Below are 22,737 nucleotides of genomic sequence, written 5' to 3'. Positions count from 1 at the left end.
ACCCATCAAACACATCCTCTCTCAGCATTTCGATAGAGTCAAGCTGGCATGGTCATTTGCCATCAAACACGATATCTAGATATGTTGACGCGTAGAAACAGGAGAATGAGTTGAAGTAAAGCCAACACGACGCCATGTCACGTGGTCTCCCCGCTGAAAGTGGCTGCCTGGAAGCTAACACCGTGATGGTGCCAGGTAGGTACCTACCCTAGCTACCCCATTATTCGTTGTCATTCTTGTTGTCTTAGTAGGTAGGTAGGTAGTATATTCTCGATAAAGCAATGATAAACAGTAAAGATATTGATTATTCTGATTATCTCCTGATTGATTCACCGATAAACATTGAGATGCCACAAGACCTTTTGCGTTCTGGTCTGATAATAAGAAATTTCAGGACATGAATAATTAACAAATTCACCCTTGTTAGCCAGCGGCTGAGCATTTGGTGAATAACAAATTCCCTGTCAACCAGCCGCAATTTACACATTGTCAGTTTTATTTTTGAGTTTAGCTCAAGAACAGCATCTCCCTTAGAACGTATCATTCATAACAGTTGAAGACAGTGGAAGATCACCATAAAGTCCTTACAAATGATATGTATTCTATGGGTATCATGTCTTCACAACACTTTAGGTATCTTATTGTACCAGATGCAACTAAATAACACGCTTAATGACACCCAGGAGTGATAGCAGGCCACGATGAGGCCTGTCTCCTCCAACGCCTTTTTGAAAGAAAATCAAGTTAATGTCCCCGTCCAATATGCAATCGTACTCAATCCGAGTTTATGTGTTATAGTGACAAACCGATTCCTCGATAGTCTCATTTGGCTACCGACCTAAGTAATCGCCACCGCTCATGGACTCAAGATCCATTGGAGTGACAGGACCGGGACTTCCCAAGGGAAGAAGCCTAGGCGATATGGGTTTGTGAGATCCGAGAGTAGTGAAGCGCGAATCACGGAGTGGCAGGGAGTTGAGTGATATGCCGGGTTTGTCGCCCGACTTGGCCGAAGTGCTGAGAAGTTCGTTGGCAGCCATACTTGCTTGTGCAATCATGTCGCGTTGATACTGTTGCAGCTTGCGACGAAGCTCTGTCTCTGGATTTGACTGGCTATTCGTGCGAGGGACTGCCTGGGAATCAGGCCCAATATTGGATGACATAGTCCCATTTAAGGGAGGTCGTATATTGCTCTGATTGCCATTTCTGCTCTCATAGTTTGACGGATAGTATTTTCCCATGGGAAGTGGATTGTCGTGGAAGCCTGGGGCAAGGTATGAAGCAACGGGTGTATTTGATTGAGACATGAGTGCACTTTGAGCAGGGTGTGAGGTAGGACGATCCGCGTAGATTGGTCCTGATTCCGAGATGAGACGGCTCATACGGGCGTCTGGGTGATGCTGGAATGGGTGTGGACGGTGCACACGACTGGTAGGATCTTCGTGGAGGGGAAAGTATCCTCTGTCATTATATGAGTACATTTTAGTCACTCGATTGGAACCAAGTCATCTTACCCAGGCAGGTCACCTCGAGCAGATAGAGGCTCAGGAGGTGTGCGAGCAGGAGCCGAAGTGAAGCGTTTGAGTTGAGGTAGATCAATAGCTATCGGCCGAGCGTGACTACGGCTGCGAGGTGTTGAGGGAGCGGATGGAGTGCCACAAGGTCGCTCAGTGTCATCTGGTTGATAAGTATATGTAAGTATAAGACTTGAAAGAATATATCAAAATGGAACGGCGGGTGACGAGGGTCGATGACAGCAGGACCGAAAACAGGAAAATGAAGCATAGCATGGGGATATAAGGAGTTTCTTGTGCAAAAGCCGGTAGTGCAGTCGTCACTCGTAACGGCCAACCCCGGGACGAGGGATGGGGCTACCCCGCGATGGCTGGGACGGGAGTGAGTGGAGAGGGGGTATCAGTAGTGCCATACATGGTCATTCCCTAGACAGGCTTGACTCGCAAAGGCTAGAAATGAGGTCGACAAGGGCATATGATTATGGGAAATACGGAAAGGATAAGCAAATTGCAAGGTGCAGAATAGGGGATCGAAAACTAGCCAGGCAGGAAAAAGTCGACCTGACCCAGCGCTATTTGTTGTGGACAAGCATGGGGAAATCAAAATGGAGATGAATGGGATGGGCATCTTGAAAACGGTGGTGCGGGAGCTTCCCTCCCGAGACCTCATCCCGCCCCGCGCTTTGCGCCAGTCAACCATGACATACATCATTGGTTGAAAAGGAGTTTTGATGCATCGCAGCGTGGAACGGCAGCGCTGTGGCGGTTCTCGAATGGTTCGATCTTTCCCTAAGGAACGAACACCCTTGAATTCCACACTGGCATTGATCCGGTTGTACACGTCTGGTGGTGTACAGAAAGCGCACTGGGTTGGGCTGAACTGGACTGCAGAGCTTATGCCATGTGTCAAGGGATGCTGGGTCCCATTTAACAGATTTTGTGGCGTTGAACCAGTTTGCGGAGAGAACGTGTTTCGCTTCGGAGGTGCCAGGTGCCCGGTCCAACACAGCGATGCCCGCCTCCGCTCGGGATTATCGGCCGGAGGCTGACCCCGGCGTCCGGCCGGAAACAGACTGAGAACACTCACTTGAGCGCAGGTGATGAATGATCAATGAGAGGAGAGTGAGGTGGGGTGGATAGTGATGGGCAGTCAGGGGTTAAAGGAGGGATATGCATTCCAACCAATTCGGATAAGCTTACCAGTAAAATAGGAAGTCCGAGAAATGTCTTCGCCATCAAAAAACCCGTCTCGTCCCCGACTTGGCCTCGAGTGATGGTGAATTGTTGGAGTGTTCCGTCCAGAAAGATCAAAATCACCAATATCATCAGATCGGGGACTGTTGGGAGAGTTATTGTTTGAGCGGTCAGAGTTTGCAGACATGGTGCGTCCCGACATTGAAGGTCGCATGCGCGGCGAGAGGTAAGGGGACTTGATTGATCTGGCGAAGCTGGCCATTCTGTCACAGCCGTGGTTCGATGTCTGGAGCTTGAATGTCTGGTCTTTCGAAGGATGCGTATTCGTCTGACTGGTGATCAGACAGTCCAAATCGTGCAGTAAGCGCCAACGCCGGTGCATATATATGAACACTTTCCGAGAAAGTCAGGAGATCGTGCGGATAGTGAAGAGTCGTAGACAGTGGTCAGTCGGTGGTCGGTGGTCGGTGGTCGGTGGTCGATGGATGAATGATTGATTTGTAGTGAGGGGCAGTGAGTGTCGCAAATCAACAAAAAGCCAAGAGAGCTGGCTATTGTGTTGTGCGAAGTGGTTGGAATGCCCACAGGCACAAGGAAGGAAGAGGAAGAGGAAGAGGAAGAGGAAGAGGAAGAGGAAGAGGAAGAGGAAGAGGAAGAGGAAGAGGAAGAGGAAGAGGAAGAGGAAGAGGAAGAGGAAGAGGAAGAGGAAGAGGAAGAGGAAGAGGAAGAGGAAGAGGAAGAGGAAGAGGAAGAGGAAGAGGAAGAGGAAGAGGAAGAGGAAGAGGAAGAGGAAGAGGAAGAGGAAGAGGAAGAGGAAGAGGAAGAGGAAGAGGAAGAGGAAGAGGAAGAGGAAGAGGAAGAGGAAGAGGAAGAGGAAGAGGAAGAGGAAGAGGAAGAGGAAGAGGAAGAGGAAGAGGAAGAGGAAGAGGAAGAGGAAGAGGAAGAGGAAGAGGAAGAGGAAGAGGAAGAGGAAGAGGAAGAGGAAGAGGAAGAGGAAGAGGAAGAGGAGGGTAGCCTGGCCACTAGAGTGAGGACTGGAATTGAAGAAAGTGATGGAGGCGTCAAGATGGAAATGGCAATAGCAGGCCCCCCCGATGATATGAAGGTAGGTAGGTAGGTAGATTAGTATGTAGCATCTACTTTCCAAATCCTGTGTCTTTCTTTGTGTCGAGAAATAAAGGGTTGCTAAGAAATGAAGATCAAAGGGTCCCGAAACGTTTTTGTTATCGGAAGCGAATCACTCTTGATTTGGTTGATCTTGCCTAGAGGTATCCCTAGGTATCCCCCTTCCATCCATCACACAATCCTAGCCAACAAACCGACCCGAAAAGTGGGAAGAGCAAACGACTTCCACTGATCGACCCCGGAGAGACTGAAGCGAGGAACGTCGGGACGTGAGCTCAAAACACAAAACTACAGTCAAACAACAGGTAGTACCTTAGTCCAGGGCCAGGGCAAGGCGAAGGTTTTGGTGGATCTCTGCGACGTTCTACGACACGCTCTAAAGCGGCTTGCTTACCTGCTAATGTCAGGCCTGGCTCGATGGATGTTTTCAACACCAGAACCCGCTTTTGGGTACAGTGCCGTGCCCTCTAAAAGGCAACCATGTGGGCAGGACTTTTGACAGGTAACTGTTTTGTCATGATTTGTGTGCGAGGGGGATACGTTCTGTTTTCTTTTACCGAGTCCTCCGTATCAGCATGTGTGCCAAGAGATACTTGTGAGCCCCAAGCCACCAACGCAAACGAATACACCAAGCACAGATTGACCTGGCCAAGCGAGAAAGAGTCAGATGGAACAGACAACACCTGTCAATGGGACGAATGAGAACCCCTGGTCAACATCCAGACGCCGCGACTGACTAGTAGGCATAGAGCAAGCAAGTCAGTCCCGGAGATCTTTAGGGACCCTTTGAAGACCCTACGTGGACAAGGGCTTTGGCTGATGACGATTTTCGACGGTGACTAGATCCGATTCCGCGCTGATATATTGGCCTGATAGCAAAGGAAAGACTTGAGAGAGTACGGATATACGAGACGAAATCACCTACTAAGACAGTCCGTTTATGCCACTAGAGCCATCTTCTCTTATTAGGTAATTTATTTTTGCTCCAGCGAATATGCGGTCGGGTTCTCAGGCGACCCCCCCCATACGTACCTGGGTAGGTAGGCACCTGGTCCATGAAAAGAAATTTATGAATTAGAGAGAGATGACATTTGCTCGCAATTCGTATTCCTGATGATATGAACCCAATGTAAGTTCCTCCTTGTACGGATACCGTTGCTCTTTCATTCTTACGTACCTAGGTACGATTCAATGTCCTCGTTGAGATACCGATATCGTAGAATATTCCCACGTGCTATTCCGCATTTCTCAAGTTTCCTGAGGGTGGGGATCGGCATGGCAATCGCTTACGGTAACTACCTGCGGTGCATTGCATTGCATTGCACTGTTACATATTCTCCCTCCTCTTACTCGTGCTCCAGGTCAACAAAGAGTATCCTTGAACCGTACCGAAAACAAACGGGCTTTCTAGCAAGCGGCCCCCACATGGAGCTTTTTATCAGGTATCCGATCGACGTCATGGCGTCGAAGAAAAGTGACTTGGCTACTTGGCATGCTCACAAGCGCCACTTTGCCATCCCTTCCTTTCCCAACCCCGAATGGGTCAAGACTGTTATCACACCCAAGAACCAAGGTCAGAGCGGTAGAGCAACCACTCAAACGCCGGACCCTTGGAAAAGACCCCTTCTTGACTGTGAACCGTCATCGTCACATCACTGCAATAGAGTCTTTGGGGGCGAAACGCTGTCCATGATCGACGCTTGACCCCTCTTTGCCTGTGTGTCTTGGTCTGGTAGGTGCAACATCTAAACACCCTGCGCCGAGATGGTGCGATATCGAAGTTGCGGCGTATTGCACCATGCTCTCATTTTCTTGTCCCTCAGGCTATCTCGGTTATCACTTGTCTTGGCGCAAACGCGACCTGCAGGCCTGCAACACCTACGGGTAGAATTGGCGACACAACCCCGTGGTGATTTCACACGGAACGTGCGGTGACTCACTGAGTAATCAATTGGCGAGATAGTTTCCACTTGGGCGAGAACAATTGGTAGATCGAACCAGAAATTGGGCGTAGTCTACGCCTCGCGGGAGGCTGCCGCAGATGGTTACATTGCTCAACTGCTAGTAGTATACACTCGATCCGCGTGATAACAATGGGATGAAGTCCAGTACCGTACAGCTTTTATTATTTCAGGAACCAAGCAACCTTTCCTCAAACGAAAACAGGAAAGAGAATAAGACAGAACAAAACAGTCAATGGTATCAAAATCGTGCCGTAGGTCGGCAGTCCACTGGCCCGACCGGCAGGCTTTCTTCCTTCCTTTCTTCCTTCCTTCCCTCCCATTATCATCGTCGTTGTTGAACAAGGTACCTTAGGTAATTATTTCAAGTCGTGACATGCACTGTGTACGGATCACGCTTGGTTCATCCTTCTCCTCATTAAGGGGGGCGTTGACATGCATGTCTGGGCCCGATATTTGATTAGACGTGAGCGCGGCCAGTAAAGCGCGATCTGTGGTCACGATGTTTCCACCAGTATCCGAAAGCGCCCAATGCTGCGATGAACCAGAGGAGGGCACTGGCGAGATCAACCCAGACAGCGTTCTTCATGCGTCTGACGTCTCCATCACCCTCAGCATCCTCGTTGATATACATCTGCGATGTTGGAGTCAGCCATGAGCCGTCTGCGGTAAGCACCCGGGTGAAGGGCTGATTGATGTCAACTCACCTTGCCGAACACACCAAAAAGGGCGATCCAGAGGACGAAGAGAATGAAGTCCCATACCGGAACAAAGACACCGGCAATACGCAGGACAAAGGGAACGAAGTAAAGGACACATGTTACAGCAGAAATACTACCAACTACCACAGCATAGACCTGCACAATGTCAGCACTGCATCGTATCGGGCCACACAATGGCATAAATGTTTCAATTACTTACCCATTTCGAGTCGGAGTACTTGCCCTGCTGGTTCGCATGATGGACGTCGGTTCCATATAGACCACATGTTGCCAGCGCAAGGGCGAAGAGGAAGAAATGAATGACGGTGAACACCACGTAGCTAATAGCTAGATCTTTGATACCCATAATCGCCGTTTCAATTCGATCGTTTTGGAGGGAGGTGCAAATGAGCTCCAGGGAGTTGAAGTTATTTTCGGGTGGTTGGGGATCAAGATGGTAACCTAGGGAGATAGATTGTAGTCTTTAGCAGGTATGTAGTGGGATAGTACCTAAGCAAGTACGAAGGCTTGTTGTAGAACGTCCAAAGTAAGCTTCCAGATTTTGGTGAAGGGTAGAGCGCTGGTTAATTAATACATACCTACAGCTAAACGAAAAGCCTCTGCCGTCATGCACTCAATATCAGCCCAGTTCAAAATAGGCAAGGCCAAGCAAGATCAACCAAACTTTTTAACTCTTCTTTTAAATTACCTACTAACCAACCTACAAACCCTTGGAAATTGTCGTGATTCACCAATAGAGAGGTATGACGTAGCTTGAATTAGCCTTGTTTTAGTGCTTCTTGACCCCTGATCATGCATGGGAGCAGGTCGGATTATCCCGCTTCTGCTGTTACCTCGTTCGATGTGATCAGCATCTTGTTGTTTCAACTTTTATTATGGAGTTGACTAACATTTTGCACTTCTGTGATTTACTCTAGTATTTTTGTTGTTCTTGTTGTTTTTCTTGTGTCCTGTCTAGCACTAGCCTTTCGCTGACTCACTCACATGCTACTACCTACCTAATGCTAGGTAGATATTGCTGGGTAAGGAAAAGTGTGAAGGTCTCCACAGCACCAAGTGAAAGTGTACATCATTTTGTTGTTGTTCTTGTCTGACTACGAAACTGTAACAGGCAGGTTGTTGTTTACTGGGCTATGTTTGAAGCTCTAAGCTTGTCATGCGTAGATTTACTTTAGGAATAGAACATGCAAGTTTTACTCAACTGGTTGCCGCTTTGCCTAGCCAGATCAAGGCAACAACATTATCCTGGAACAGACGGAGTACACCGATACAAGGTACCGTTGAGTTGTAACAAGTGCCATGCCTTCAGGATTGGTCAACTCCCACTCATGGTCTCAGTAGTTTAATGTGGCTGTGCACATTTATTCTTCCCCCTTCAGGCCGTTTCAACAACGTCAGCCCTATTTGATACCGCAGAGCCGCATGCAGAGCAGAGCCGCATTGACCCAGGTAGTTGAAAGTGCCAGTAGAAGACGTCCAAATACGAGCCAGGCAAGGGTGTTGTTTTGTGTGATTGAGGAACTCTCGTAAGCTCAACTTAATCACCTCGCTTAGCGTTCTATGCTATGAGGCACAGTCCTACTAGAGGTTCATCATCGCCCCCAATACAAGACTGCTTTGCTTCAACTTTGATCCTGTTATCATTGCCTGGCCTCCGAAACTTCAAGAGATGTATGACACAGTTGCGCAGAAGGAAGCATCTCAAGTCACTAAAGACGTGGCTCAGTCTCCCAAGGCTTTTTGCTTTTCATCCTATCAGCTTCCTCTCTCGGCCAAACAACTGTTACAATCGAGGAGTTTAGTATACGGCTAACGCGGAGCAAGCTCGTTTTCAAGCAAAGAGAACATCGCAAAGATGGAATTGTGTGGCACTGTTGTTACTACAAGGGCAGTTTGGCATTGTTTGTCATGACTACCTCGACTACAATGTAGTTCGTGCAGCATAAAGTTCCAAATCGCAGACCCCTAGGCTGTAAACATCCCAAACGCGCATTTTAATTCAAACTATATAAGTTGAGGTTATTCTCAATGACATGCCAAATCAGCAAACCAGTATCACTCACTTCTCTCTAACTATCAAACCAGACATCGGTCTCTGCGAAGGAAGCATTCAAATACTTGGGCATCCACGTCAAACAATACTCATTCTCCAACTTGAAAAGAAACCCGAAAATGGCTAGCGGTAACTTGTACGTCATAGTCATATCCTCCCTCGCTCCCTCATCGAGTTCTAATTTGTTGCAGCACCGATTCACCAGCCTCTGCCGGCAACCGTGGCCAGATTGTTGACTCTCAATCTCAATGGAAATGCGTAAGCAATGAGAAACCCACCTGAAATAACAGCATGCTGACCTTTCCAGTGCAACTGCGCTCACGGTTTCTTTAACCTCGTTACTGACCCGGTTTGCCCCAACTGCAACGTCCGCCGCTGTCCGAGATGCGGAGTTTGTTAGATGGTAACAGACGCCGAGGGGCCCAGAGATTTTCTGGACTGGTTATGCCATACACCGCATACGAGACTTAGAATGGAGCGGCTACTTCAATTGCAGATTTTGTTATTGTCTTCGAGCGGATGTTGAAGCTGGGGGGAGGTCTCGTCTTTTGTTTTCTTTTGTCTCAATGGTTTGACAAAATTTAGAATAGGGCTCACGCCTAGGTTGGTTCTTGTTTTAGTCTTATTCCTCTGTCTCTGTTATCATTAGAAACCCTGCTTTACACTCCCTTTAAACCAAGAGTTACATTTGTCATTGGATGCCTCTTTGTTCTGCAGTATCATCATTGTCGCTCATTGACAAACAAGGCATTTAATTGACTCAGTTGTTATGGACTAGACTAATTGTCACAAATCAAAGTATTATCACCTTATAAAAAGAGCGTACAGTGCCTAGTTCCATGGCCTCGTCTTCTTCGATATGCCTACCCATGCCGAGGTATGAGTGATGGATGCCCCACACTTTCAACCCGCAACTCTCCATCCCCAGACTGCCACGTTCGGTCTATTCTTGAATTGACAATAATAAGAACGGTGATAGTACTGCCTGGATTCTGACTTCATATAACGCTTCACTCGTAATCCAGCTTGTTTCAGTGATTACAATGGCAGATCTCGGTCTTCCTTTTCACTCCATCTCCGGGCTTCCCAACTTCCGGGACCTCGCAGGCCGTCCGCTTCCTATCCAGTCACGCCCTGACCACACAATCAAGTCTGGTCTCATCTTCCGCTCAGCAGAGCCGTCTCGTCTCACTGAAGACGGAATCGCAGCGCTGCAGAATCTGAACATCTCGCACGTTTACGATCTGCGTTCCCGTACTGAAATTGAGCGCTACGCCACGGGAACCCGTGAGTGGCCAGGCGCCGAACGTGTTTTTGTCCCGGTCTTCCTGGATGAAGACTATGGCCCAGAGGCTATTGCTGTACGGTTCAAGAACTACACGGCTGAGGGCAGCGAAGGCTTTGTCGAAGCTTATCGAGGAATCTGGGAAACGGGAACAAAACCTATCAGAACTATCATCTCGCACCTGGCCAGGCCGGACCCTTCACCTTTACTCATACACTGCACGGCAGGTAAAGACAGAACTGGAGTCATTTGCGCTTTTATTCTGTCAATCTGTGGCGTAGATGATCAGGCGATCGCCCGCGAGTACGCACTCACAGAGGTGGGACTTGGTGATTTTGGAGACGAGCTTCTCAAAGCAGTGATGAAGATCCCTGAACTCCAAGAGAACCCCGAAGGTGCGAAACGAATGCTTGGAGCTAAGCCCGAGAACATGCTGGCAGCCCTGAGAAAATTAAGAGAACAGCATAGCTCTGTTGAGCAATACCTTGTCAACTACTGCGGACTGTCAGAAGACGATCTCGAGCAGGTTCGGAAAAACTTGATCGTACCCCATAGCAATCGATAGCCTCAGCATTGAGTATACCATCATGCAAAAGATCAATCGCCAATAATCAAGATCAAGACCACATTTGAACGACAAGCGAAAAAGAAAACCCAAGCACTGTTCTTCTTTATTGGACCTTTGTTTAGTCCATATCTAATTAATACACGACTTGATATTTGGCGTTGATTCGTGTTGTACAGTTATGCCATCGAAGCCAAGTCATTCTCCATATCCCATTTGAAATCATACAGTTCAAGGCACCGACGTAGGAATCTTGACCAGCCCACGCTTGCGGTCCTCGAACGGTGCACCGTAGCGCCATCCAGTTCCCTTTCTTGAACGACCGTCGCGGCCCACGTCATCAGTGTTAATAAGCTTGAATCGGAACTCATAACGGTCCGTCTGTATTCGTTTCGTCTTCTCCTCTACGTCCTGACGATGACGCTGTAACTTGTCGGCCATCTCACTTTCACGATTCTGAGTGATTTCTTGGAACTTGGCCAACGCCTCCGGACGAGGAACACCTTCGATAACCTTTTTCTCCATATTGATAAGTTCACGCTGAGGCGATCGCGAATCTGCAGAGAGCATGTTATCGTGAAAGGCCTTGGCAGCATCTTCTCGTGTGAAATGCCGAGATTCCGACACTGGCGCAAATAGTTGTTGCATCGTGAGGTTATGCACGTGAATCTCGTTGATAGGCTCGTGTGGCACGTTCTCTGCGCCCTCTTCCCAGAACGTCTTGGGCAGCATTTTCATGACTGCTCTGGCGTAAGGAACTGCCAACTGCTTGCCCTTGAAACAGTTAGCATTATTATCCGGCGTGTAAAGTGACGTAAACCCAAATTCAGATGATGCTATCAGAGTATGTAAAGTATAACCATGTAGGTGTCTTCAAGACTAATCGAAAAATTTTGTTTGGTCTCATCATATAGCAGGGCAGGCAATGGAGTTATTGAGTGCTGTACTTACTTCAGATTTCCATTGCTTTTCAACCTCCTTTAACCGCACTACGGCGGCAACTCGTCTCACGTCGATGTGCATTTCAGCAGACACCGCCTTGAGAGACTCACCCTTGCCTATCACCTTGTCGTAGATAATCTCGCGTGTCTGGTCGGCCAGCACAGGTTGACTTCGGAACAGTGGATTGAGAGGGAAAGGTTGATCTTGGTGAGGACCAAGGTAGTTAGGGCTGGTACCAGCCTCAGCAAGACTCCTGCCACCGCCATTGTTCAACCACTCGAACATCCTTGCGCGACCCTTGCTCATCTTCTCGCGGCATGGCGTTGTCGAGAACGTTCGGAGGAATGGGGAGGAGCTCCTGGAGGAGATAGAGACAGCGGCATCGAGGCCAGCCAGCGGCGTCGATGCGCCGCGCACTCGAGGAGGCATGATTACAGCAGCTTCAGATATTCTCCGACTGCTTGCTGCATTACATGCGACCCAGGACCAATTGTTTAGAATTGGTTGGATGTCGAATCGGAAAAGGCTGGACTTGTTGAGAGGTGTTTTAAAGCTGTTCATCAAACGTAGCAATTTTTCAGCTGTTCGGAGTTTTCCAATGTTCCGGTACCTAGTGGGGTAGGCCCACATCGCTACAAATCTCTGGATGGGTTAAAAAATAACCGGGAATCTGAGCTCCTACATTCGCGCACTCAACGCATACAAATTGTAGTAAATCTTTCCCGGTTTTTTTAACCCACCTGGGTGCCTGTCGTAGGAGACCAGGAGACGAAAAAAGGGAGCTAGTTTTTGTCAGGGTATACTACTTGGATGATCTATCTACCTGGTAGTCTAGATAATAGTAGTCTACCTATCTTTGTACATAGATATCTAGTTCTTGGGCTTGCGGCCAAGTCTCTGACATATCAACCACTCTTTTGCCAGGAGCGAAATCATCTTACACGCTTGCAGATTGGCGTATGTATGTACGTTTCGGGGACCTCAAATATTGAAACATCGGTATGACATTATAAACGTTGGTATTCGTATGTGTTTGTTACTTGCGCCACCATGCTTGTAAGCATTGTACAACTCCTTTCTTGCCCAGCATTTAACAGCCATGAAATGCCCAACCAACATTAACCCCGTGCTCAAATCTTTCGGATAGCAATAGATAGATCGCTGAGCCAGCTCATGTTTGCTGCTGTCTCCGACGGAAAGTGTACCATGGTTTATCTTCGACTTCTCTTACATTGAACCAGACATCTAACATCCTGAAATCGGTCAAAGTGAAAGTAATCAGCCAGGCTTAGTCATGGAAAGACGATTCTTTTTCGACTTTGCCTTGGCTGCTGCAACTGCTGCCTTCTTCGCCGCCTCATTCTCCTCGGTTTCTTGGGAAATTTCCTTCCACTTGCGCCAGCCATCAAAGTCAATAAGAGCCTGCATACAGCCCCATTCCATGACCTTGCGTTCAAGCCAAACGAAGTTGACAGGCTACATTCAAGTCAGCCAAACATGTTAATGTGCTAGCATAGTGGTAGGAATAACGCACCTTGGTCAAGAAGTCGTTGCAGCCCGCGGCTAAAGCTTCATGTCGATCACTCTGCAATGAACTAGCAGTCAAAGCGACGATGATTACGGGGCTCTTAAATAGAGAGGTGTTGTCCAGGCGATCTTTCTCATCAATCTCGTCAGGATTTTCTGTCGTTATCTCGCCATCAGGAGACGAAGAAAATACACCAATAGAGTTGACTCGTTCTAACCTACGGATCTCGCGAGTCGCATCGAGTCCGTTCATGACTGGGAGCTGAATATCCATCAAAACCAAATGAAAGCCGCCACTCCTCCACTTTTTCACGGCATCGCGTCCGTTCATGGCAGTTGACCATCGCACTTTAAGGCGCTTGACAAAAGCCTCGAGCAACTTGAGGTTGATCGGGTTATCTTCGACGATGAGAACATTAATGGGAGGTACACCACCGTTGAGCATGCCTGGCGGCAGGCTTGGATGCTCAGACTTTTTGCTCTTCTTGGTTTTGGCTGTGGGTCTGGGTGAAGATGGCCTAACAGGTGGCGTCGAGACATGTACAATTGACGGCTCTGGTGCGGGCGGCGTCGGTAGGGGAGGGGCAGCAGGCGGCATACCAGGGGCATCTGAAGAATTTGAATGAGTTCGTGAATGTGGTAGCCTCGGGTTGAAGTGTTGCGTACCGTGGCTCGCATGACCCGCAGCCGCAGCCGCAGCCAAAGATACGGATGAATTGTTAGCTATCAGAGTTGGTGATGATGTGTGGGTACGGCCTAATCTAGGGCGTTCCTGACGGTCTCGGTATGGGCGTGATCTACCAGGCGACGGGATAGGAGGGATATGGCCAGTCCCCAGCACTGCGATCGAGTGCTGACCTTGAGGATTGCCGTGCGCGGGTACTGCCACCGGGAGATGTGGCGAGTTAACGGCGCCGGGATAAGCACCCACCCCCACCGAGGGAAAGTAGCCATCGCTTGTTTCAGTAGGTCGACCTTCTTCGCTGTAGTAGGGATTTCCAATATACGGTGGTACGACAGGGCGTGGGGAAGCCTTTGGCGCACGTCGGGGGATATCGATTACAAGAGCTTCTTCAACTGTCTGTCCGCCTGGGTAATAAGCGTCTAGCGTTCTGCCCATGGGCTCCTCAGGATTGAGAATGCGTTCTGAATGTTGGTCTCGAGGTATAATGCGGATGTTTATATCGGGAGAGTCGAAGCTTCGACCGAGGGAGTTTGAGTATTTACGTAAAATCATGTCACGGACGTCGTCAACAAGGTCGTCTTCGTTGACAGTAACGAGAGTTGGTGAAGCATGAGGTCGTTTGACCCAGATCTTACGGGTCACCATATTTCCGTTTATGGGCGCGTATGTGTGAGGTTGTGTTATGTTAGGTTCATGCGTGGATTGGTTCGAAAGGAGCGTGTTGATCAATGTCGTCTGACGGTTCGACAGCAAGCTCTGTCGTCTTGGGGGCGGGGCTGGTCGCGCTGTTGGAGAATCAGGCCCCGAAAGAACTCCTGATGGCGGAAGACCAGGAGATGGAGCGACAAAAGTCGTCGAGGTAGCCGCTGCCAAAGGCGCAAATGCGGCAGATCTAGGGGAATTGGGAGCTTGGTCTGGACTCAACGGGTCGTCGTCATTGTATCCAGCAGGCACGGGGGCAGCATCCAAGTCTAAGCTCGTAACAGCTCTGGGGCGCGCAGTGGGTGATTCAGAATCCGAGTCCTGTGCGTCCTCGTGAATTCGGTCGAGGTTCGAGCTTGCCTGACGTGGCCGCGATGGTGATGGCTGTTCTTGTGGATGTAGTGAAGGGGAGATCAATGGTGGTGGATTGATTTGAGGTTGTGGTTGTGGCGGATGCAGATCGTTACTGGGCGGAGGCTGGTGCTGGTCACTCGAGCTAGAGCTGGAGCTAATGACGGCTGTAGCAGGCTCTTCGCCAAGGCCCGCCTGGTCTCCAGGGGGGTTCAATTGTTTCAGTGCTGCAGCTCTCGCTGTGGAATGGTCTTTAGCGGGTGGAACCGCTCCGGGCGCCTCAGCATCTGTCTCCGAGGATGTATTTTCTGACGAGTTTGAATTGGAGTTTGCTGTATCTGCGTCTGCTTCTGATACTCGGCGAGAAACCTCGACCTTTGCGAACTCGTCGCTATCTTCTCGTTGCCGTTGCGAATCATCGGTTGTCGCTGTCATACCACGTCGGCTACTAAGGGTGCCCCTTGAATTACTCACAGCGCGGGATGAACGATCTCCATCTCCATTTTGGCGAGACCGAGCCCGATCACGATCTCCGACTTGACGGCTTCCGAACGACGATGAGGTGTCGGTGACGCTCTGGTTCGAAGATGCTTGAGAACCCGCTGTAGAGTGTCTTCGCTTCGTAAATTTGGCTCGAAGGCGCGAGGCAATATCGGTAGCTCCCATTATGAGGACGACATGGGCATCCTATGTTGATGGGACGCGGCCTAAACGTGGAGTTGGATGAAACTTGAAAGTGACGATGAAGCAGGGAGAGTAAGACACCGACCGATACCGATGAACTCGACGATTATGGCGAAGAATCGAAAGGTTGGAAGTAAAGACAGACAAATGAAAGACGGACAAAAAATGAACAAGATTGAATGAGCGAAAGTAATGAAAACTCGAATAAAATGACCCGTACCCAGTCTCGCAATATTGTCGATGAGCAAGGGCTCCTTCGGGTAGGGTGTTAACGCAAGGCTGTTATGGGTTTAAAAAAGGAGAATGAATACCAGTCAGAAACAAGTCGACGACAGAAGAGGATGCTCGTCACATCAATTGAACTTGGGAAATAATTGAAGGATACCAGTGCCAGTGCCAGGCCAGACCAGGCCAGGCCAGATCCGCGGTTGCAATGTTGATGGGATCCCCAAGCTCCCCTTCGGATATCTCCCAACCAAGCTTTGGGCTCGATATGATGGTAATTTCAGCCGAGTCAGCAGTGCCCTGGAACTTGCAATGCACACCTCCATTCAGATGCCATCCAAGCGTCTATAATTGACAGGGGTCATCCAAGTCAATCTCAACTTATTTCCGTCCGGACCAGCGTCTTGCCTGTGAGAAACAGTCAATATGTAGTTTATGGTTCTGATTGTTTTCTTTAAAGATGGGCCCTCCCTGTTCCTTTGGACGCTTGAGTCTGATTTCTGGATGCTGTTGTCGTTTTGAATCGGCCACGTCAAAGACAGATGTTTCTGGATCGCATCCACTCCCAAATTTGTGTCACAACTCATAATAACAATGAGTGCTAGCTGCAATGCAACGCCTTAAGATGCTGCCAGTCGCCAGTTCAGTCCAGTACATGATAACTGTGGCACCACCCATGACTGCCCACCGTGATACCACCTGACTCTGTTATTAGCGGATTGATTGCTGGTGGATTTATCGTTGATATTGCAAAGAGAAATCAATATCTAGTACTTACCCTGAAGGTATGTAAATAGAAAACACTAGAAGACTGCTGCTATCTAGTAGGTATTGATTTGTGAAGAAGGGGAGAGAAATAAATTTATGCAGCTGGCCTGAGGTAGCCTACGGGCTAAGGTGGTACCTTGGTACCTACAGGTAGAGGTAGGTACTAACCTACAGATGTTAGGTACGGCAAGTGTGCTGCTTGGATCAGTCTGTTTAGCATTAACCACTAACTTCGATCAGTTCCTTCTTGTTTACCCACCCGCCCAGAAACAGAAGTGTGTCAACACCATTACTCATCACAAACACATCACCATGGCTCCTATAATATCAATATCCCAAGGCGAGCGCTCGTCTGACAAGCCCGTCCCCAGAGGACCCAAATCTCCAGCCCGGGCTGCGCAGATCCAGGCGCAGAATCGAAGGCGAGAGTATCTCGCCCGGCATCCCTCTTACTTTCAGAACCTTGAGCATGAGCTCGCTGGTAAAGCCGTACAACTCGACTATCCCTGACTCCCAGCCTGACTTTGCGCCAGATTCTGTGCTATATGAGCGGCTAATCAAGAGGTTCCAAACAGCTTCAGAGCGTGAGGCTGAGGGTAAAGCAAAAGGCTATGGCCGGACGCTGGAGGCTGATCTACAACGAGGGGAATCCAAACTCACACAGCTCAAAAAAGGCGACGGAGTCGAAAATCTAATCGGCGATCTTGAACATCCCTGGGAGAAGCCAGCCGCCGACAAGGCTAATGGTATATGCTTATGGCATGCCTTCCTTGAAGAGCGCTTCGTCCATGGTCTGGACGATGATTTCGACTATAGGTCAATCGACACTGATGAAGATCTCGATACCATGCTCAGACGAGACGCTCAAGATGCGTGGTTCGACGATGAAGAACCAAGCTGGGTTGACGAGGATGAACCGTCGTTACAAAGACGGCAGGGCGAAACGGGCGTTCAGGACTTTTAGGCTTAACATCTTGTCTGGACCAACACTGGGCTCCAGTAGCCTGTATTTTTGCGATTTTATTATGACAACAAATCCCGAACCCTCTCCATTTTACCCAACGAATTATATGTCAACAATAACAATGTCATGAATTGCCACCCTTGTTGTCACTTACCCTGAAGCTCGCCCAAACACGCATTTTGGTGCATCGCACCGGCATTTTGGTAAGCATTTTGCCTAAATGGCAATGTCAGTTCAATGAGACAAGGTTGTGTTATAAATATCAGACAGCATATAAAACAACGCCAAAATTGACGACAATTTAGTAGAATCTCCTGACAAACACTACACCTCCGAGCGAGTTGCTGAGATTATTGTAATTTTTTTTACTGGCTCATTTAGCCGTCACCTCGTTGCTATCAACCCACATTCTCCAACCCCAGGCACATGCTCCATAGTAGGTAGATATACCTGGGTACGGAAGATCATGCCTTGGTGTTTGGTGCTTGTTTGTCAATTTCATTATAGCAAATGTGTGGAACTTCACCCGGGTAATTACATGGTACGGCTGGATAAATCAAAGACATGAGCCTCAAATCAGACTTACAAGCTAACGCGGGGTCAATTATCCATATCATACAATGAGTAATTATTAACCACTTATTAAAGGCCGTCTTCTCTCGACCATTTTTGGTTTGCAGCTCCCTAACCAGATCAATACGCCTCTCTCTCATCTTTACTCATCCATCATTATGGCGCCCCTCATCACCAATGTCTACAGTGCTGACCCCTCAGCCCATGTCTTCAATGGAAAGATCTATGTCTATCCCTCTCACGATCGTGAGACTGATATCAAGTTCAACGACAATGGCGACCAGTACGATATGGCCGACTACCATGTCTTCAGCACTGAGAGCCTAGACCCGCCCGCCGAGGTCACTGACCATGGTGTTGTCCTAAAAACAGAAGACATCCCCTGGGTGTCCAAGCAACTCTGGGCTCCCGATGCCGCTGAGAAGGACGGCAAATACTTCCTCTATTTCCCCGCACGAGATAAGCAGGGAATCTTTCGAATTGGTGTTGCTGTTGGCGACAAGCCAGAGGGTCCTTTCACCCCGGACCCAGAGCCTATCAAGGGCAGCTACAGCATCGACCCCGCAAGCTTTGTGGATGACGATGGACAGGGATATCTCTACTTTGGAGGTCTCTGGGGTGGACAACTGCAATGCTACCAAAAGGGCAACGATATCTTTGATCCTGAGTGGCAGGGTCCTAAGGAAGTCAGCGGCGAAGGTGTGCCCGCCCAAGGACCAAGAGTTGCCAAGCTCAGCGACGACATGCACCAATTCGCAGGTGATGTTCAGGAAATCCAGATTCTTGCCCCTGAGACAGGCAAGCCCATTCTGGGAGACGACCACGATCGACGCTTCTTCGAAGCAGCTTGGGTTCACAAGAAGAACGGTAAATACTACTTCTCGTACTCTACAGGAGACACACACTTCCTCTGCTTCGCCATCGGTGACAGCCCTCTTGGACCCTTCACCTATGGAGGCAGAATTCTGGAGCCTGTGCTGGGATGGACGACACATCACTCGATTGTCGAGTTCAAGGGCAAGACCTACCTCTTCTACCATGACTGCGAGTTGAGCAAGGGCGTCGATCACTTGAGGTCAGTCAAAGCCAAAGAGATATTCTACGATGATGATGGCAAGATCATTACCACTACAGCCGACTAGACCATTAGAAAGAGAAGAAAAACAAATAGATGATTAAGCAATTGGTGTAAATAAAAACGAACAAACGTTAACAACTTATCTCGTCATGGACCGTAGAAATTATTGTACAATCTGAAGCATTATCATCATTCATCAGAAGAAGTCTTTCCCACTCAAACGACACCAAGACGAAGCTTGTTCAATGCTTCCTCATATCTCGCCGGGTTGTGGTCGACCAACATGCTCGTCCCGAATCTCAACTCTTTAAAACGTTCCTCGACATCCTTGACGTATTTCAGCACGATTCTTTGCGCTGGCCTGCCAATGTGGTCTTCTTCAGATAACAAAAATGCATCGCGCCTCAAGACTCTTTGAGTCTCAATGGTAAACACTTCTCCAGGTGGCACGAGTTTCCGGTTCGTCATGCCTGCTCTCAAACCTTGAAGGACTGAATGTCCCCATTTGGACGTATCCCCAGACGGCACCGAGGGCAGGCCTCCATACCATTTATCTGCCACGCCAGTCTGGAAGGTTTGCCATATTCTTTGACGAATCTCCGTTTTGGCTTGTTGCTGATCGTTCTTGAAAGCGAGCGCAACTGCCTGAAAGTCATGGAGGACTCCTAGGGAGAGGTATGGAACAATGTCGTTACCATGAACTATGGTGGTGATGAGGCCACGAGTTCGTTTACGAAGGGATGTCGACATTGTACTGGGAGGCCCATATGCATAGACATGAATGGGACGCCTTGGGGGTAGTGTAGAGTGAACAGGAAGTAGCCCATCAAGCTGATCATCGCCGACTGTTCTTTCGGGTGCATTGATGGCCGTCACAAACCCGGTACCACTTGGATTTGGCTCGGAAAGCATGACTCCAAGTACCGCTGTTACTGCACCCCCAAGAGAATGGCCACATAGTACAAGGCCATAGTCTGGAAATTCCAACAGCGCCTCACGAAGTGTCAGAAGCACGCGTCTATCTCCACCATACAAGAGACGACGAGCTGAAGCATGAACACCTTTGTGCACCTTGTGGCCCCGGCCACGCCAAGTCAAGACGTCGTAGTCACAAGTCATATCAGCGAGAACATCCTCAAACCCTAAAGTACCCCGACAGGCTAGGACAACTGCCTTGGCACCATGATCAAGAGAGATGTAATGTACCAAGGGTACACCTGTTCCTGTCGAACCACTAGAGTCTGTTCCCCCTTGTGGATCAACAATAGAAGCCAAGAGGATGCTGTGGGTGTCGGACTCGGTGTGATGGACGAAATGTCTGACATCAGCATGTGTGCTATCCCACGCTCTTAACAATGGCATGTCCTTAGAGATCCCCATGAACTTGAGAAATGCCGACCCATAGGATGCAGACGAGAACCTCATATATCTTGTGATGTTACGAAGCACGTGAGCCTGGGGGAATATCCCATTAACTATACCGTCACGTCGAAGGCCCCCCATTGCATCTGATGCTGTATAGGCGCTCTTCTGGTGGTAGTATGAAAGTACTACCGACGACTGCGAGTCATTTGAAGCCATGCTCCAAAGACTGGGGCTTTTGCGAATGATCCTACGATGACTGATAGAGATTGGAGGAGGTACAAGCAGGCCATCATTTGACGAATGCTGACCCCCCGTCGGATCAGACGCCGGGCCGCTCAGGGAAACACTCGGTGGATAGGTTGGGGTGGCACATCGTGATCGAAAAGAATATGCATCTGTCTGAGATACCATAGAGTTCCGCCGGCGCTCATGAACAGAGACATAGCCTGTCCTCGAAGAGCTGCGTGGAATAAGCTCAGCCTGTTCGATGCGCTGTTGGTCCAAATGAGCCCGTGGATTACTGATAATCTTACTACTGAACTTGGCGGTATTTGAAACTTTTGGCTGCGGCTTCTTTTTGCTATCTGTAGGTGGCGAGTCCTTGGTCCAGATATTGGAAATCGACTGACTTCCTTCTCGAAGAGCTTGCCGCAGACCGGCCTTTTTGTCGCCAGGCTGCTGAGTAGGAGTTGAAGTGTCTGAGTTTCTTTTCGATAGTATTCTCTTCGGGGTTATAGTGGTTTCACGGGAACCACTGGTTTTGCCACGAGGATATGATGAGTTGATGGGCGCTCGTGGTCTTTTCTGATTTGCTTCACGCTGAGGGGTCTGAGGCTCAATGGGCGAGGATGGTGGCGAGGCCGAATTTGATCGTGGTGATCTCCCTTTCTCATCTCGTGTTCCGTTACTGCGAGATTTGCTTGTAGTCGATGGAGAGTTTCGGGGTGGTGTGTCGTCAGTAACCCTAGTAGGTCTTGACCATCGTAGTGGGGGTGATTTGGCAGCAGACGTCCGTGGTTTCTTTGGTACTTGGGGAGGTTCTTTGACTGGTACCATAGGGGGTGACTCTCCTTGTGGCGTGTCAACGTCAGTTATTGGGCCATCCCGCGATCCTGAGAAGGACATGCTACCAGTCCTGGATCTTTCAAGCTTATACACAACACGGTAACTTGAGGCTTCTGGAGGATCCTCAAGTAGTTGACTATAGCGCTTTCCGACTTGGTTATCTAACCCATTAGCTTCGATGATCTCTGCGCCTGGTAGTAAAGGTAGAGGAAATGGGCGAGGCCCATCGACATTGATGGTGACGGTCTGTGTAGAAGACACTGCATTCAAGATGGATACAGAAGTGTCGGGAGGGAGTTTGTTGGCCATCTCATCCTTCAAATGTTCGATAATTTCTTCTTCGCCTTGGAAAGACCCTGAGCGGGTAGGGATAATGGCTGCTGTTTGGAACTTGTTGGGACTGTCGTTTCCGGTAGGCAGGCTGGCCGATTTTGTAAAGACTGGATTTCGGGGAACACGATCTTGTATGTCGATCCGCTCGCCATCGTTCAGGACAACAACATCCCACACAATCTCTTCGCACTCCTGTCGTTTCCTTTCCTCCTCTACCATTTTCCACGACCACCGCTGTAAATATGCCAAAGCGCATAATCCAAGGACTAGATCCGTCATGCCGATAGTTTCCCCATCGAGCCCAGTCGCGGGATCGTGGAACTCTCGTCTTATCAACGTTATTATGCTTGCAATGGCTCGAGAAGAGTCGGTCGAGCCGAATACTTGGTCAAGGGAAGATAGAAGTAATTGAGAGATCCCAGATGCCATGGAGAAGGTCGTGTTTGTAAACTGAAAACCTGCAGTCGTCCAAAAGACGGCCTGGGACATGGCATTATGAAGATGCTCAAAACTGCGCTCGATGATGGATTCAGCCTCAGCAATTGACAAATCGCTCTGGGATCGTGATAGAGTTTCCCTTCCTGCTTGGCCTAGTACAGTCTCGACCATACCGCGAGCGAGCTCCAGGGAGGATAGAGTTGTAACTTTGGCTGCACTGAGGCCAAATGAACCGGCCCTTGAACTGAGACGAATGGCAAGGCATGTCGAGCGTGTTGCTAGACTGACAGCTTGAGCGACTGGAGAAGGGAGTAGAGTACGGCCAGGTTGCGGAGGAAGTTCCTCTACGGATGTAATACTTGCGTTGTCCATGACGAAGGAATTCGCATCGAGATTTGATCGGAAATCGCGTTAGGTAAGTAGGAGAAGAAAGAGATCAAGGAGAAAAGGGTATTGTAAGGTGTTTGGATAAGCTACTACTTATTCAGAGAGCCCAACCTGAGCCGCCGTGACTCAAGTTCAAGTCAGGTTTGGAAAGAAGTTGGGGCTAGCCTTAGGCTACTAAATGAAGCTCAACGAAGAAGTAATAATGATCTCTCGCCACGCATGTCCAACACC

The 22,737-nt window shown here is 49.0% G+C and overlaps 9 protein-coding genes across 9 annotated transcripts; 4 read left to right on the top strand and 5 right to left on the bottom strand.

Moving 5' to 3' along the window:
• Nucleotides 1–75: 75 nt before the first annotated feature.
• On the bottom strand, nucleotides 76–2,970 carry FPOAC1_005116 (uncharacterized protein; the record flags this gene model as incomplete). The annotated part of the gene is made up of 4 exons (XM_044849647.1): nucleotides 76–167; nucleotides 839–1,461; nucleotides 1,515–1,677; nucleotides 2,715–2,970. 4 exons carry the CDS (start codon nucleotides 2,968–2,970, stop codon nucleotides 76–78), a joined length of 1,134 nt encoding a protein of 377 aa, XP_044708357.1.
• A 315-nt stretch (nucleotides 2,971–3,285) lies between these two features.
• FPOAC1_005115 (uncharacterized protein) lies at nucleotides 3,286–3,886 on the top strand (the record flags this gene model as incomplete). Its single annotated transcript, XM_044849646.1, has 2 exons — nucleotides 3,286–3,813; nucleotides 3,881–3,886. The coding sequence occupies 2 exons, from the start codon at nucleotides 3,286–3,288 to the stop codon at nucleotides 3,884–3,886; spliced, it is 534 nt and encodes a 177-aa protein (XP_044708356.1).
• A 2,368-nt stretch (nucleotides 3,887–6,254) lies between these two features.
• FPOAC1_005114 (uncharacterized protein) lies at nucleotides 6,255–6,862 on the bottom strand (the record flags this gene model as incomplete). Its single annotated transcript, XM_044849645.1, has 3 exons — nucleotides 6,255–6,428; nucleotides 6,502–6,651; nucleotides 6,716–6,862. 3 exons carry the CDS (start codon nucleotides 6,860–6,862, stop codon nucleotides 6,255–6,257), a joined length of 471 nt encoding a protein of 156 aa, XP_044708355.1.
• A 1,826-nt stretch (nucleotides 6,863–8,688) lies between these two features.
• On the top strand, nucleotides 8,689–10,419 carry FPOAC1_005113 (uncharacterized protein; the record flags this gene model as incomplete). Its single annotated transcript, XM_044849644.1, has 4 exons — nucleotides 8,689–8,705; nucleotides 8,761–8,827; nucleotides 8,877–8,918; nucleotides 9,595–10,419. 4 exons carry the CDS (start codon nucleotides 8,689–8,691, stop codon nucleotides 10,417–10,419), a joined length of 951 nt encoding a protein of 316 aa, XP_044708354.1.
• Nucleotides 10,420–10,650: 231 nt separating this feature from the next.
• FPOAC1_005112 (uncharacterized protein) lies at nucleotides 10,651–11,922 on the bottom strand (the record flags this gene model as incomplete). The annotated part of the gene is made up of 2 exons (XM_044849643.1): nucleotides 10,651–11,193; nucleotides 11,371–11,922. 2 exons carry the CDS (start codon nucleotides 11,920–11,922, stop codon nucleotides 10,651–10,653), a joined length of 1,095 nt encoding a protein of 364 aa, XP_044708353.1.
• A 717-nt stretch (nucleotides 11,923–12,639) lies between these two features.
• Nucleotides 12,640–15,292, bottom strand: FPOAC1_005111 (uncharacterized protein; the record flags this gene model as incomplete). Its single annotated transcript, XM_044849642.1, has 3 exons — nucleotides 12,640–12,837; nucleotides 12,896–13,497; nucleotides 13,555–15,292. The coding sequence occupies 3 exons, from the start codon at nucleotides 15,290–15,292 to the stop codon at nucleotides 12,640–12,642; spliced, it is 2,538 nt and encodes an 845-aa protein (XP_044708352.1).
• A 1,323-nt stretch (nucleotides 15,293–16,615) lies between these two features.
• FPOAC1_005110 (uncharacterized protein) lies at nucleotides 16,616–17,267 on the top strand (the record flags this gene model as incomplete). Its single annotated transcript, XM_044849641.1, has 2 exons — nucleotides 16,616–16,784; nucleotides 16,837–17,267. 2 exons carry the CDS (start codon nucleotides 16,616–16,618, stop codon nucleotides 17,265–17,267), a joined length of 600 nt encoding a protein of 199 aa, XP_044708351.1.
• Nucleotides 17,268–17,998: 731 nt separating this feature from the next.
• Nucleotides 17,999–18,982, top strand: FPOAC1_005109 (uncharacterized protein; the record flags this gene model as incomplete). The annotated part of the gene is made up of 1 exon (XM_044849640.1): nucleotides 17,999–18,982. The coding sequence occupies one exon, from the start codon at nucleotides 17,999–18,001 to the stop codon at nucleotides 18,980–18,982; it is 984 nt and encodes a 327-aa protein (XP_044708350.1).
• A 152-nt stretch (nucleotides 18,983–19,134) lies between these two features.
• FPOAC1_005108 (uncharacterized protein) lies at nucleotides 19,135–22,491 on the bottom strand (the record flags this gene model as incomplete). Its single annotated transcript, XM_044849639.1, has 1 exon — nucleotides 19,135–22,491. One exon carries the CDS (start codon nucleotides 22,489–22,491, stop codon nucleotides 19,135–19,137), a length of 3,357 nt encoding a protein of 1,118 aa, XP_044708349.1.
• Nucleotides 22,492–22,737: the final 246 nt, after the last annotated feature.

This window comes from Fusarium poae, chromosome 2, assembly GCF_019609905.1.
Source record: "Fusarium poae strain DAOMC 252244 chromosome 2, whole genome shotgun sequence".
NCBI classification, from domain to species: domain Eukaryota; kingdom Fungi; phylum Ascomycota; class Sordariomycetes; order Hypocreales; family Nectriaceae; genus Fusarium; species Fusarium poae.
The sequence above is the reverse complement of the archived record's forward strand: the minus strand, read 5'-3'. Positions and strand labels throughout refer to the sequence as shown.